This window comes from Neopsephotus bourkii, unplaced genomic scaffold, assembly GCF_033783945.1.
Source record: "Neopsephotus bourkii isolate Nb327-2 ecotype Australia unplaced genomic scaffold, CSIRO-AGI_Nbou_v1 NB_1292, whole genome shotgun sequence".
Lineage (NCBI taxonomy): Eukaryota > Metazoa > Chordata > Aves > Psittaciformes > Psittacidae > Neopsephotus > Neopsephotus bourkii.
In genome coordinates this window covers 1,395,554-1,410,016 of record NW_026901776.1, presented here as the reverse complement: position 1 = coordinate 1,410,016, position 14,463 = coordinate 1,395,554, and the positions used below count along the sequence as shown (strand labels likewise).

General features: G+C 44.4%; 1 protein-coding gene across 7 annotated transcripts in view; it reads right to left on the bottom strand.

Moving 5' to 3' along the window:
* The window catches only part of MTR (5-methyltetrahydrofolate-homocysteine methyltransferase), a 54,344-nt gene extending 48,315 nt beyond the window's left edge, over positions 1-6,029 (bottom strand). For all 7 annotated transcript variants that reach the window (XR_009727288.1, XR_009727290.1, XR_009727289.1 and 4 more), the window contains exon 1: positions 5,967-6,029. Coding sequence is in view for 4 of the 7 variants with exons in the window: in XM_061365719.1 (XP_061221703.1) it covers positions 5,967-6,003 (37 nt within the window). In the remaining 3 variants the exon portion in view is untranslated. The remainder of the gene's footprint in view (positions 1-5,966) is intronic.
* Positions 6,030-14,463: the final 8,434 nt, after the last annotated feature.

The window sequence follows — 14,463 nt, the reverse complement described above, 5'->3', positions numbered from 1 at the left end:
GCCCTTTTTATGTTGAGAACACCAGAACTGCACACAATACTCCAAGTGAGGTCTCACGAGAGCAGCATATGGGGCAGGATCACCTCCTTCGACCTGCTGGTCACACTCCTTTTGATGCAGCCCAGGATACAGTTGGCTTTCTGGGCTGCAAGTGCACACTGTCAGCTCATGTTCAGTTTTTCATCAACCAACACCCCCAAGTACTTCTGTTAAGTGAGCAAATGCCACTCAGCCAACAACAGAAAATTGCTGGGCTTTATTTTGCACAAACACAGCAAGATGTTCTTCTACTCTGCCAGAAGAAAACAAATCAGGCAAGTCACATGCTAATTATACGGTACTAGACAGGGTAAGTCTAAGGATGGTTGAAACAGAAACCTATGGACATTTCAGAGCTATCATTATGAATGAAGTTGCAGAGTTGTACAGCTTTAAGATGCCAAATAAAACCCATCCCAAACATCAAGCAAAAAGTCAAAACTATAAACTGAGGCATTAAAAAAAAAAAAAAAATCACCACAAAAACCCCGATTAACAAGAATGGGACCTCGCTTATCTGTCACAACTACGTAGATGAACAATGTGTTACTCTTCACCTCTCTCCTTCATTCAGCTTGGGCTTAGCCAGTTTCAGTAAACCCATTCTGCGTTTTGATTAGGCACTATCATCAAAACACTTGCAAAAATGAGTAATTTCTGAAGCACAAAAATATCCTTACATCTCAATATAACTTGCAACAGTAGTACTTAAAAATCACTGGCAACTGCTAGCTGATTTGACTTTTTTCCTTCTGTCTTCTTGCAATGCAACTTCTCTTTTGACATCAGTTTTGTTAAAAATGATTATGCTGGAGAGAAGATCAGGCCAGGAGTAAGGTATTGCAAGGTTACATTTATACCAACACTTTGGAAAAAGAGCTCTAAATCAGACGTAGTCTCAGCAATAAGAGAAGCCAAATAGAATTTGCTCTCTAACAAGTATGTAAAATTTGAAGGGAGATTAAAATACAAAAAAGCAAGCCACTCTCATTTCAAATTGAAAGTTTTAACACCACACAGGCAGGCTCAGCATCTTCTTATACAACAGCTTAAACCTACTAACTTTAAGCCATCAAAATATTCATGAAAATAAAATCAGTCCTTGAGCTAAAGGCTGTCAGAAGCAAGACTAAAAATCTGTATCTGAAAGTACATCTGCAATGCAGACTCCCATGGAGCATAATTTACATGCTCTGCAAGACCTATGACCCAATGAGACACACATATTAGAGCTTGCTTTTGGTTTAATGCAGCCTCCTGACTCAACTCCTGGACTGCTAGAGCTGCAGCCCAGACAGCTGAGCCAGGCCATTGGAGCTCTCATAGAACCAGTCTTCCTTTCTGCAGGCTTCTGTCCCTCTTATCTATGTTACTCCTGACTATCTTCTCATGCACACTGGAAAGCAAAGAAATATATATACTATGGGTTTAAATCCTGCACTGCATGTAGTCTGATCTGCTTTCTCTACAGCTTTCCTCACTGAACAGATGCTATTTCTGTGTAAGGGTTTCTGCTCATAGGAGCAGATCTGCCTCAAGTCTTCTCTCTTTTTATGAAGAAGCTTTCAAGATTTGTGCTGATTCAGTATCATCTCAAAAAGCTGCAGGGAATAAGATGGGAATCATGAAGGTGGCCATCAGTGCCAGAGGTACACAGACTCTAAATTTTACAAATGGATGACATAGCTCCAAGCCCACCAAGCCCCAGTTTACCTGTGCCTCTTATGGGTAACACTTGACTCTTCTTCCATTAGGAGTCTGCACTACTTGAACTTGTGCTCTGGCACACTGGCAATAAAATTTTTAAGTTGGAAACAAAGCCTGAAAAGAGGTCCGACAAAGATCACAGAAATCATAAAGGATCAATTTGGTCATGGTAACACATCTACCTGAAAGGAGGATGGAGCAAAGTGGCGGCTGGTCTTTTCTCCCAAGTAATAAGTGATTGGACAAAAAGAAATGGCCTGAAGCTGCACCAAAGGAGGTTTAGATTGGATATTAGGAAAAATTTATTCACCAGAAAGGTAGTCAAGTATTGTAACAGGCTGTCCAAGAAAGTGGTGGAATCACCATCCCTGGAAATGTCCAAAACCCATGCAGATGGGGCTCTTAAGTGACATGGTTTAGTGGTGGACTTGGCAGCCCTGGGGAATCTGTTGCAGTTGATGATCTTGGAATCAATTAAGTTGAAAAAAAACTTTATGATTTATAAAGCCATACTAAAAAGTGCTGAACTCTGCCCTTGGGTGAAAAGCAGCCAGGCAGCTGGGAGTCAGTTCTGCTAAACAAGTACCATAATCTTAATTCAGCATTCAACTCACATAATTCCCCTCTCCAGCACAGAGAGGGCACAAGCGTTTGTTACCAAATAAATGAAAAAATGTTTGGAGAAATTCCTAAACAGCAAAAAATCAGTCCAGCCTTTTGTTTGTTTGCTTTGTCTTTTGTTTACAAACCCTACTCCTACCTCTGCTCAGCCAGAAGTTGATTAAGATTTGGTTTAGGAAGATCACTGGCGAACTTTGTGAAATGGATTCCCCTCCAGAGAAGAACTGCCTCTGCAGCTATAACAGAAATCGTAAGAAATGGGCAGTGATAACAGGACCCAGGCCAAATTACCTTGGGTTTACACTTTACAGAAACTTAAAACATAAAGCACATTACCACAGAGTGTTCTAGGGCTGGAACTAGTTTAGCAGACCATACCAAGAAAGAACAAAACTGACCCAGCAGCAGTGGCTTAAAAGTCAGTGGGATATGGAACACAGAATAAAAAATCTTAAAACCCTACTTCACTTCCCCAAGGGCTTGGGACCATGTGAACAAGGGAATTACTAGTCTGGAAAGGAAAAACTGTATGAGCTACAACAACTTCTGCATCTTACAGATGTTTCCAAGTAAGTCTGCATAGCATTCGGGGTCTCTCTGGTACAGTTGTTCACCCCTACAGGCATTCTAACAGTTCTAAACAGTTCTAAACTTTGTCCAACTGCACTCTTACATTTCCACAATGCGGCAACTAAACGGCTTAGGGGATAATGCAAGATGGTATTTCTCCATCTCAACCCACAGAAACACTATGTGTACATAACTGAAGGGATAAACAAAACAAAACAAAACAAACAAACAAAAACTGACACCGAGGCTGACGATTTGCTTAAAAAGACATTTTTTTGATGTCTGAAAAGATTCTCAAAAGGTGAAAAACCTCGGTCATTTGCCGAACTGCAAGGCTCCGGAGGGGACGCCTTCAACCCGGAGCGAGGGGAAACCTCGCGTCCAGGAGCCCCAGTTCTCGGCGGCAAGAGCCCCCGAGAGAACCTCAAGCCGTCGCCAACCCCTGCCCAGGACCTGGCAGCGCTGCTGGGGAGACCAGGAGCTCACAGGGAGCGGCGTCAAGAGAAACGGTCCCGCCCTGAGCTGCTAAAGCCCGTCCCAGGTGCCGCGGGAACAGGGTGTGGTGCCGCAGTTGGCGCCGGCAGCATGAGCTGGGCAGACCGCAGGGCTAGGGCCCGCTTTGGGAGCTCTGCTGTGGCTGTCCCGGCGGTGGCAGCGCCGGCACCAGACAGAGCCGATTAGAAGGGAGGCAGCAGCGCAGAGCTCGGGGTTTAGAGAGTGCCTGCACTGGTCTTGTGAGGCGAGGGTGCACAAGGAGCCGGGCCGCACTCGGTGCACCCTGGTGGAGTTCCTCCTGCAGCAGGGGCTGAGCTGCAGGACGCTGTGGGTAGGCTGAAAGGTGTCAGGGGAGCTGAGAGGGCACAGGACTGCTTGCTCCAGGCCCAAACTGTGCCTGGGCCACAAGAGTCCGACATAGCGCATGCAGAAAAGGAGGAGGGTGTTAATCCAGGGAGCTAGTAACAACAAAACAAAACACAACAAAAAAGGAGGAGGCCAATTAAAAGCAAGGGGCTTCTTCCAAAATCAGACGTTCCCCATCCAAGACCACTTTGCAGCTCTTGCAGGGGGCTAACGAGGAAACGCCCACCGCACCAAGGGAACAACCTGCTGATGTAGCAGCAAAGAGCATTACTACCGGTGCCTCCCGGAAAAAGCAGCGGGTCACAGTAGTAGGTGACTCGGCTTTGAGGGGCACAGAGGCACGCATTTGTCGGGCTCACCCGGTCTTGAGGGAGGTGTGTTGCCTACCAGGGGCTCCACATGAGTGAGTGTGAGTGAGATGTCCCTGCCTGTGGCAGGGGGTTGGAATCAGATGATCTTAAGGTCCTTTCCAACCCTAGCTATCCTATGATTATACACTTCTATTAAGAATTTATTCTTAGTATAAAACACTCTGGTATACAAGTACTTGGAAGGAAATAAAGGACTGCAAGTTGCTTCCAAAGCTTTTAATAAAGGATCAACCCAGCTGTGACAGTATTACAGTATTTTTGTCACATTAATGTGAAAGAATAGAAATTGAAGAACTACGAGGAGCTTTAGGCACTTACGGAACCCTTTATTTCCCAGACTGATCTGTCCTAATGGTCAACACAGCCATCCCACATTTATACATTACAATTCAGCAAACCAGCATTTCCTCCACCAGTTCCAAACACAAGTTTCTCTGTCATTCAAAAAGCTACTGTGCAGCACACCTAAATTACAACTGTCCATCTCTTAGCATTAAACTGTTCACAACAGATTGATAGGTATTACAGGCACGAGCCACAGGGAAACAAACCAGCCACGGGACCAACGTGGTCTCACTCTGTGGCATGCCCTGCCACTGGCTGAAAGGCTAGGGAGAAGTGCTTCGATCAGCTTCCTGACAGCCTGCTCCTGAACACTGGTCCTTTGCATCACTGCCAGAGGTACACACCACCATCTACTGCCTTCTGCCTGTTCAAAAGGCTCCACAAACACCTCCGCCACACAATTTTTGCTTCCATCCAAGCAGAACTTTTCTCATTGCCACTACTTCTCAAGCTGCCGCCGAAACAGCCTCCCATGTTTCCTATCTCAGCCAACCCAAACGTGGTTCTGCAGCACCAGGACAGTCACTAGCCATGGCCTGACCCTAAATACCACTGAAGAAAGGGCAGGTCAGTGTCCTCTTTGCCAGAGGAACCTGGAAAAACCTCAGACCACTGAAGTTGATTATGAAGTCGACACCCTACACAGCTCTGCAGTGAGGAGGACTGCAGGTCTGTTTAACAAGCCAAGGGATGCAAGCCCAGGCTGAAGTACAGGTTCAGCAACAGGCATTCCCTCAGAAATACTAAAAAGCAAGGTGTTGGCGATCTCTGCAGGTAGCAGCACCACTGAAAGCAGCCACTGCCTGAACTGTCCATTTTAAGACACCAACAATGCCAACTTAAAGCTGATTTTATTTCTCTCCCCTTACAGCGACTTGCGTTTAACCTGCAAAAAGGCGCTTTTGCCTTAGAGCCCCGGAGCAACTGGCGCACTCCCCACACCAAGCTGCAGCCTCTCACTCAGCTAGTTTTTATTTTTCCGGTTTAACTAATGTCCTCTCACCCCTCCTAGGCAGAGCGAAGCCTACTCCAAGGGACCGGCTCTGCACCTGGGCGGCCGCGGCTCCTGCAGCAAGCACCCTTATTCGCCGCCGCCACCGCCGCCAGCACCACCACAGGGCGACGCGTTCACACGCCCGCCGAGCCGCCACACGCGGGTTTTACAAACGCTACCTGCTGCCAACCCCTGACAGCGCCGCGCCAGAACCGCCCCAGAGCGCGGCTGCGGCGTGTGCCCAGAGCTGGCGAGCAGCAGGAGCTGAGGGGGGGGACCGCGGCGCCCGCCGGCCCCTCACACGCCGCTCGGCAGCGCCCACCGGTCCCACAACAAGCGGCACGTGGCGGGACCCTGCCCGCCGCCGCCTGAATCAGGGAGGGGATGGGACGGCGACATCACGCGTGTGCGCACCCACGCACCACCTCCACCCACCCGCCAACCCTCGCGCCCGTTACCCGGCGGGTCGGGTCCGGCCAGCCCCGTGGGCGCCATGCTGCCGAAACGTCAGCGCCGCCGCGTCACCCCTTTGACAGCGGAGCTCCGCCCCGCGCGCGGGAGCCGTTAGCGGCCTGAGGGGGAGCGGACAGCGGGAGAGAGGGGCGGGCGGTGTGCTCCTGCCTGTTACATGCGTTGCCTCAGGGGGAGGCTGCGAGGCTCTGGGTACTGCCCCGCTCAGAGCTCTCTGCCCCGGGATGAGCGTGGCCGGAGAGCAGCGGTACCCGCAGACTTGGGGCCGACAGCCGCAGTAGCGGGCTGCAAACTCTCCCTAGGAGCTGGTTAGTTTGCGTTTTGCAGCCTGAGGACGGCAGCTCTTAAACTTCGGGCTTTATGAGGAAAGCAAAGCCTGGCCACCTAGCTCCCCTGACGTTAAATACCGGTAGCTTTAGATGCCCCTGTAGTCACTGGGGGGTGGTTTGGTACCAGGCAGAGCTAAACGAAACGTCACCTTATCTAGGAGAAGTCTTTAAAATGCCGACAGCACTTCTAATGCGGTTAAAGACAAACTTAGTGCTGTAAGGAAGCGGTTGTAAATACACCTTGCATAAACTGGAAATCAGGCTTGGCAGCGATTTATGGATGAGTGTTGATGGCATGTAAAGCTGGAACAAGTTTATAATGGAGCAAATAAATGCATAGTTTGACAGCTGAACAAAAGTAAAACGTGCCTTATTTTAATGCAAGAGTTTAGTTGCTGATGATACATCCTTACAATTTATTATCTGAGGACTCACATTTTCAAAGAAAAGAACACTTCCCTGCTACAACTGTGGAGCAGCCTTTCTGGCATTGCACAGTGCATAGCGAATGCTTGCTTGTCAAGGGTCAGAACAACTCAAGGGGATCACCACTGCTCTCATTTACACTGTTGATAAATCAAAAGCCTGCAATACACATGAACAGCAGTGTCATTTAAACTAGTACATCGTTCAAAATATAAAAACAAGAAGCAAGTCTGTGAAATGGATTATTGACCAGCCTGTCCTGTTGTCCTTGGCTGGTTCAATATTTTAAGCAGAGTGAATACTGCAGGTGAAGATGCATTTTTCCTGGAAAATTTGTAGGGGGCTCAAAATTAGTGAAAATCCTTCAGTATAGGGGATTCCTGAAAACTAAATGTTTATTCTTGATATTTCTTTTGAGATGCAAACCAATTGGTTACAAACACTTTCTGTACAAAGCTATCTAGGAACTTTTATGATCAGCTGTTACTTTGGTCAGTGGTGGTGCAAGTACATATGAAAAATGTAGCTTTATGTTCAAATAATGTGTATGTCTGAATTAAACAGATAGCAGCCCAGTGTCAGTTCTAGAGGCCATGCACTGGTTCTGAATGCCAGGAGACATTGCTGGAGAGCAGACCTTGCCTGTTGGCGAGCCAGTGCAGTGGTCAGCCTGAGCTCCCACTGCAAAAATGTGCTCCAGAATTCCAGTGCAAGATGCGAAGGTCTGGAAACTGATAAACTTTAAAAGCCTAACAACAGAAGTGGAATGTGCTACCCAGAAGTAAAAGTCAGGTACTCCGAGAGAGTGCTTCATTTTATCCTTCTTATACATGATTTGCAGACATAAGAGAGATGGGCGGTGCTTTGAGAACCATTCAGTCAGTGATTTCAGGGTGTGTATTTGGTTTTTTTGCTCAACTTCTAGACAACTTCCAACCTTTTTGTCATGCCACATAACGCTATGACAATTTTATCTGTCAGCAATGCAGGTTAAAAAGCTCACTGCCTCCACAGTTGCTTTGTGGTGACAGATCTTTGTACCACAGCTCGGCATGTCCTTCTGCGTGCTGATGCAGTTGTTTGTGTAACTGCTGCAAAGTAGGTCAGTGCGGAAAACAAAAAAAAAAGGCAAGCTGAAAATTTGAAGGTGCTTTTGAAAAGGATCATTTCACATACCCCATTTACTCTGCAGTTTCACAACCCCTTTGAGCCAGTCTGACTGTGTGGTGCTGTGAAAAGTCAGTCCCAAATTCTATCCTACAACACTCTACTATCTCCATGCATTTATTTGTGTGGGTGCTAACCCCTGAACACAATCCTTCCTTAAAGATGGAAGAACGGGAACAGTGGGAAGAGGTCTCTGGTCCAATTTTTCTGCAGCTGAGCTGTCTCCAGGGCTGATATGGGAACAGCAGCAGGAAGAGAGGGCAGCAGCTGCCTGGCCTCAGACTGTGTTTATCTCCTTGAGAAACTGGAATTGTACAGACAATTGAGTGAGCACAACCAAGGCAAGACACGCCAGAAGGTGAAAGAAAGAGGAATGAGCAGTTAAAGGTAGTGATTATTGCACCACCTCATCCAACAAAGCGAGTACCAACACAAAACTTCAGCCACACTGTTCTGCAGCGTTAAGAGGATCTGAGGTCCCTCTTCTTGGTTTAGTTTCAGTAACAACAGCACTGCACAGGGCTAAGCATCCTGGTTCATATCCCTGTGCTGAAGCTGCCACACATCCGCAGTTCTAAGATTTTTGAACTGTTTCTGTGAGAAGCACTACCAATGATGTGTTTGCAGGAAACCTTCAAGGATTTGCAGTGTGCATGCCCTTAAGCTTGAAAAATGCTTTCTCTCTGTCTTACGGACTGTTGTTTTTATTTTACTAAATTAGGCTGTAGAAATACTGTTCCCTTTTATACATTTAGAGTAACACCAGGAGGAGCTTAGAATTGCTGGAGCAATGGCCTAATGGAACGGAGAACACAAAGGTAACATCACTCCCACATCTGAGCAACCTGATCTTAAAACTGTTGGAAATTAGTCCTATTTAAATATCATGCAAACCTCTATCATCAAGGTGAGAATCATGACTTCTGAAGGTGGTTGTAAGTGGTGCTTCGGTGAACCTAAGGTCTGATGTGTAGCCGTTGAGGGCATTTGGAGCCTGCTGGTGTTCTTACAGTCTTATCAACAGGTGGACTAGCTCGGAGATACAGACACAAGTGCTTGTGCACTATAAATGGGATCACGCCTCACCTAGTAAGCACATCAGTTTGTGTTCAACACAGCTTGAGACCTATGAAAATGTGTCTAATAAGGAAGACTGTAGAAACGTGTGGCAAACTTGGAGGGGTGGCCAACATGAGAAGTGCAGACATAGCCAAGTAACACAGCCATCTGCATCCTGGTAGTGCAGACATAGCACAACAAGGCAGAGAATAGGGACATGCACAGGTCATAGGATATGAGTGGCACTGGAGAGATTCTGCAGTGCTCCTGGCTGTCAGTCATGACTCCATTCCAGGGGCTGAACAGCCTTTATTAATGTAGATGGCTTTCATGGAACAGTGAATTTGTTCACATATTTTACAAGGGCAGAGGAAACACTTCTGCATAAAATTCCTTGAAAGACCAGTGCCCTACTTGGCTTTCTCTGCCCTACATATAGAAACAATCCTGTATGTTATCAACTATCTGCTAGAAAAGCATGTTTTACAGGCAGTCCTCTTTCCTTTAAAGGACTTTGAGACTGCACGCTTCCTTCAGTTTGTTTTAATGTCTAACCCGATAGGCTTCAACTCTTTGTGAAAACTGCTTATAAACAGACATAGCAGTGACTTTTTCTCTACCCTTCATAGAGGGTAAAATCACAATACTCCTTTCAGAGTGGTTTGAGCAATGCTCTCACCTCTCATGTTTGATTCATTCTAGGTAAGACAGCAGGAACAGAGGTGAGCAGGAATCTGATGAGGTCAGGAGCAAGGTGACAGAGGGCATGGATCTGAGACCCAGACATGACCTACAAAACAAGTTTAAGGAACCAGTTCCAGAAATATGAACCCTTCTAGAGAACTGTTTTTGCTGGAAATATTAACCCTGAAGAAAGTTGTTCTCAAATCATGAAATGAAAGAAATGTGCAAGAGATATAACAGTATAAACTTACCATAAAGAAAAGAACCTTAATGCTGACAGTCTTGTGTATCTTAAGATATAAAAAATACATTAAATATTTTTTAAAGAAAACCAAAGGGAATAATACTTTATTTTAATGGCCTTAGTACAAATCAGGAATAACTGCATTCTGATCAAGTAGAAATAAAGTGTCTCCTTTACAAATTGAATGCAAGGGAGCCTTTAGATCTTTAAATTAGATTTAAGTTAGCATCTCCAGTCAGGAACATTTAAGCTCTAAAGGACAGCTGTTGGAAGTGGGAAAAGGGCAGTGACAGAAAGAGGCTGGTAACTGGTTGAGAAAGGAAAGCAATGAGAAGAGACAGTAATGCTTGCAGGGAGATGGCACTGCTAAAGCAAGTCCTGTCTGCAGAGCAGCACTTCAGCTAAATGCCACTGTTATAAAAAAGGGTAATGGCTCTGAGATAGGTGTTACCATAAGGAGCTATTCCAGAGGACTTTGGAAGAATATTTACTGTGCCGTGGCTATTCCAGGTGTTCTCTGCAAATGCAGCGAGCTGGGCCATCTGGGTTCTTGGTCTGGCTGGAAGGAACAATGAGTCTTACAAAAAACCTGCCCAAGAAGAGGGAGAGTGGCCGGGTGGTCAGCTGGGGTCAGTCGTAGTGGGATGGTTTCGGATTTCCTTGCTGAAATAAACTGAAAAAGCCAGTTACTCAGTTTTGATGGAAGGAAGCATAATTAAAATATTTAATTTGGAGTGATGTTGAGGCAGTCATCTTAAGTTTAGGTGGCTGATAAAAATGTATTGTTAAGGAGAAGAATGAATAATTTAGTTCCTTACAAGTGAATATGCAACTATATTCAAATTACAAATAGGAAACAATAGAATGATGGCTAAAGAATATAATACTTGTACATTTTTATATCAAAATCTAAATGGTACAGCCCCCTCTCCCACAAATCGTTTCAGGTAATGACAGAGTTGTTACTTACAATAAGAGGCAAAATTGTTTGCTGGACAGTCTGGTTGCTCACCAACTTGCTGTGGCAAATCAGGCTTTTTCACCTTCTGTTAGCAAGCAACAAAGCTAAAAGTTGGAATTGTCCTGGAGTGTTGTCCCAAGATGATGCACAAATAACAGCAAGACTGTTAATCAGCAGGTTGTACAATATTAAATTCTGTGCCTTTGGTTTAATCACAGTGTCAGTAGGCAGGACCTCACGGATGTAACGTCTGACAGCACTGTGTCTGCCAGATACATTCATCGTGCTCACCCAGGCATCCACTAAACATTACTGGTGTCTGATTTTCATTTAAATAATCAAGTTTGCTAAAAAGTTCATTAAAACTGTGACTGGTGTTTTTTTTCGTTGTTGTTGTTGTTGTTTGGTTGGTTTGGGTTTTTTGTTTTTTGTTTTTTTTTTGCTTCTTGTTCTTTTTTTAATCTCACAGGAGGTAGGATTTCCCCTGTCTTGGACTGCTTGCATTTTGCAAGCATCCTTCAGAAAGCTGGCATCATGTCCATATGAGGAAAATAGGATTATAAATTCTGTCAGGTTAAGTCTAAGAGATAATAAGGGAAACAAAAGAGTATGAGGAACAGTTTGCAAAAGATAAAGGGACAAATAGTAGACCTTTTTTAAGCATATCCAGTAGCTTGCTGGAGAATTTATAGGAGTAGGTCCTATTGAGAGGAATACAAAAAGAGCTCTCAGAGAAGATACTGCTTTAGCAGAAAAAAACAGGCTAAATTTTTGGCATTGCCACACAGTTCCACAACTTCCTGACCCACAAATTGCTGGAGGCTCAGAGGCTTTTCTGGGCACAGAAGGCCACACACTGGCTCACTTTTATACTTTCCCATTGTGCCTACTACTGGTAACTGTCAGAGCCAGGATGCAAATATGAACCAAATGTTTGATATAGGCATTCTAGGCTTTGCTGTGGTGTTTTTTTTTTCTTCAAATTACATTCATTTGGTGTGCCTATATTGCCAGTTCAGTCCAAATCAAGACAAGACTTGCTGGCAATTTATGCAAACATTTCCTTTTGTCAGCAGACTAGCTAAAACCTGAAGCAGGAGCCTCTGTGTCTGTGGTCTGGCTGCAGAGCTCTTCTGTGCCTGAGCTGCTGACACAGGTAGCCATTGGGCAGTTGGAAGGCTCCAGCTCAGGAGAGCACATGTCATAACCAGTCCTTGTGAGGACAGAGCTCAAGTGTATTTTTCACTTAAAGCATTAACAGGTCTCTTGAAGGGAATAACATTTCCATTAATTGGGGGCAAATAAAACAGCCAGGTTTTGAGACAGAACAGCCAGTAGATGAGGCAAGTAGATGAGGGCTGGATGGGTGTTATAATAGGCTCAGGAGATTTATCCCCTCAGGACATTCATGTCATGTACTTAATTTCCAAGTAATTAAAGTAATATGCTGATAATAAATTTGTGCAAAGCAGCATTACAAATGCTAACAAAATTTCCCAAAACCTAGCAAATTGGCAAAGGAATTTCTTTTGAAGCTTAGAATATAAAATCCTTGTCAAGTTCACATACAGGAAAGACTGGGCTTGTCATTTAATGTAGCTCTCTTACTTTATAAGGGAAATGAGTGCTATTCCTAGTACTGGCTCAAGATTTATTTACACATAAACATTCTTCTGTTGTGAATAACAAGGGACTTCCAGTGAAAGTGTATGGCTGTGTCCCCAGTTCCACAGATACACCATCACTTTAAGGCAATGCAAATACAGGCTGCTGCTGGAGGGGTTAATTTGCCATTATCATGTCCTGGATATGTGTTGCCAGCCAGTGTGGTAACTGGACCAGGGAACTGGTCTATTTGTAAATAAATAGGATCACTGAAAAGTGGAGATACATAGACTTGTCCTTTGCGGTGGCAGCCCAAACCTTGGCTTAAAATTAAGGAGGAATCACATGTTTTATAAAGAGACAAAAATAAAATCCAGCTTAGAACTGTTAGTTTTCCTGTATCATTTAGCTTTGAGCTAAGTTACTGTGCTGTTACTGTGCTCTTTTTTTACACTAAAAATCTACTTTGCTGCCGGAACTGCATAGACAAAAAGTGCCACTGCATTGATTCCAGATGTGATCAGAGTGATTCTACAGAAAAATGCAAATGCCATCTACTAAAAACGGAGCCTCAGAAGAGAAGTAAAACTCTCTGCTAAGCCCATAGCCCTGGAACTTGACGAAAGAACCTGAAAAGTTCAGGATATAATAGCACATCTGTCTTATTTAATCTAGTTACCCTAAAAATAATTGATGCTGGCAGAAACAACTTTATTATACACCTTTCTTTTACGTTAAAGATGTATTCAATAAATATGAATACATCTTTTACCATATACCATATTTATTACTTCATATGGTATAGCATTTTAGGCAAGTACAGATGGGGAAGAAATCCCTGCAGCTCTCTGCCACTGGTTCTATTCCTTCTGCTTTAGAAATCAGAAACCTGATATGGGAATGAAAGAATTACTTTGCAAAAGTCTTTTTCTCTTGCTGCTGATAGCATTATCTCTCACATTCTTTGATCAACAGAACATTTAGCTAAAGGAGCAGTTCAGAAGTCTCTTCTATACTATGAAAATTAGGAAAAATATCACAATACAAAAAATCAGCAGGTAGAGACCATGAATGATACTTGATAGAGGTGTCAGATATAAATTGTCTCTATGCCAAATTTTAGCATAATCCTGCCTGTAGCACTGAGATTTTGCTTTTGTGCCATGTTTGGAAGCTGAAGGTTTTATTCTTCTAGTTGGATTAAACTGTTTCAATGAGATATACAGATTTATTTCTTAATAGGATTCAGCCTGCCCAGCAGTCATTTAGCTGTAAATGCAGTTTATGGCAGAGCTTCCCAACTTAGTTTGAATGGGCACTGTCATCACAAAAAGAGATGGTAGCACTGCACATGCCAGTATCAGCAGTGGCAGCAGCAGCTTCTGGCTGTGTTCAAGGCTGCACATGCACTGTAGGAGATGTGGTTCTAGGCCTAGTATTTCTCTAAGTAAGTCCTCTGCTGGTCATTGAACACAAGGTGGAGGAGGAAGTGGCATTTGGTCATTGCCTGTCCCCTCCAGGGTTGTTTTGAAATTGCTGCCACCACATGCACCTTACCTGCAGGATGCCTGCATCAGAACTGAAATCACAAACACATTTTTAATGCTTCCCATTCATTGATTGCAGAGCAAAGGCCATTAAAACATCATTGCATATTTAACATCTATTTTGCATGAGGAAAAGGAGAGATACACAAGAGGCCAACATCTTCAAAAGCATTAGTGCCTAAGCCTTACTGAAATCAACCTAAGCTAGGAATCTAACAAGCTATGGACATCTGTGCTCAGGTGACTTAAATGGAAACTCTGACCCATGCATTCTGAGTTCCACCTTCACTTTGTGAAGTCATAACGTCTCCCTCCAGCATGCAGCAACTTGTTCAAGCACAGTGTACAGAAATGCATAACATGCTTTTTTGAACTTTTAGCAGACTGAAACCTCCTTTAATGTTCAGAAGTGTTTCCACTTCTGGAGGGCACCACTAGATAACTGCCAATGACAGAGTCTCA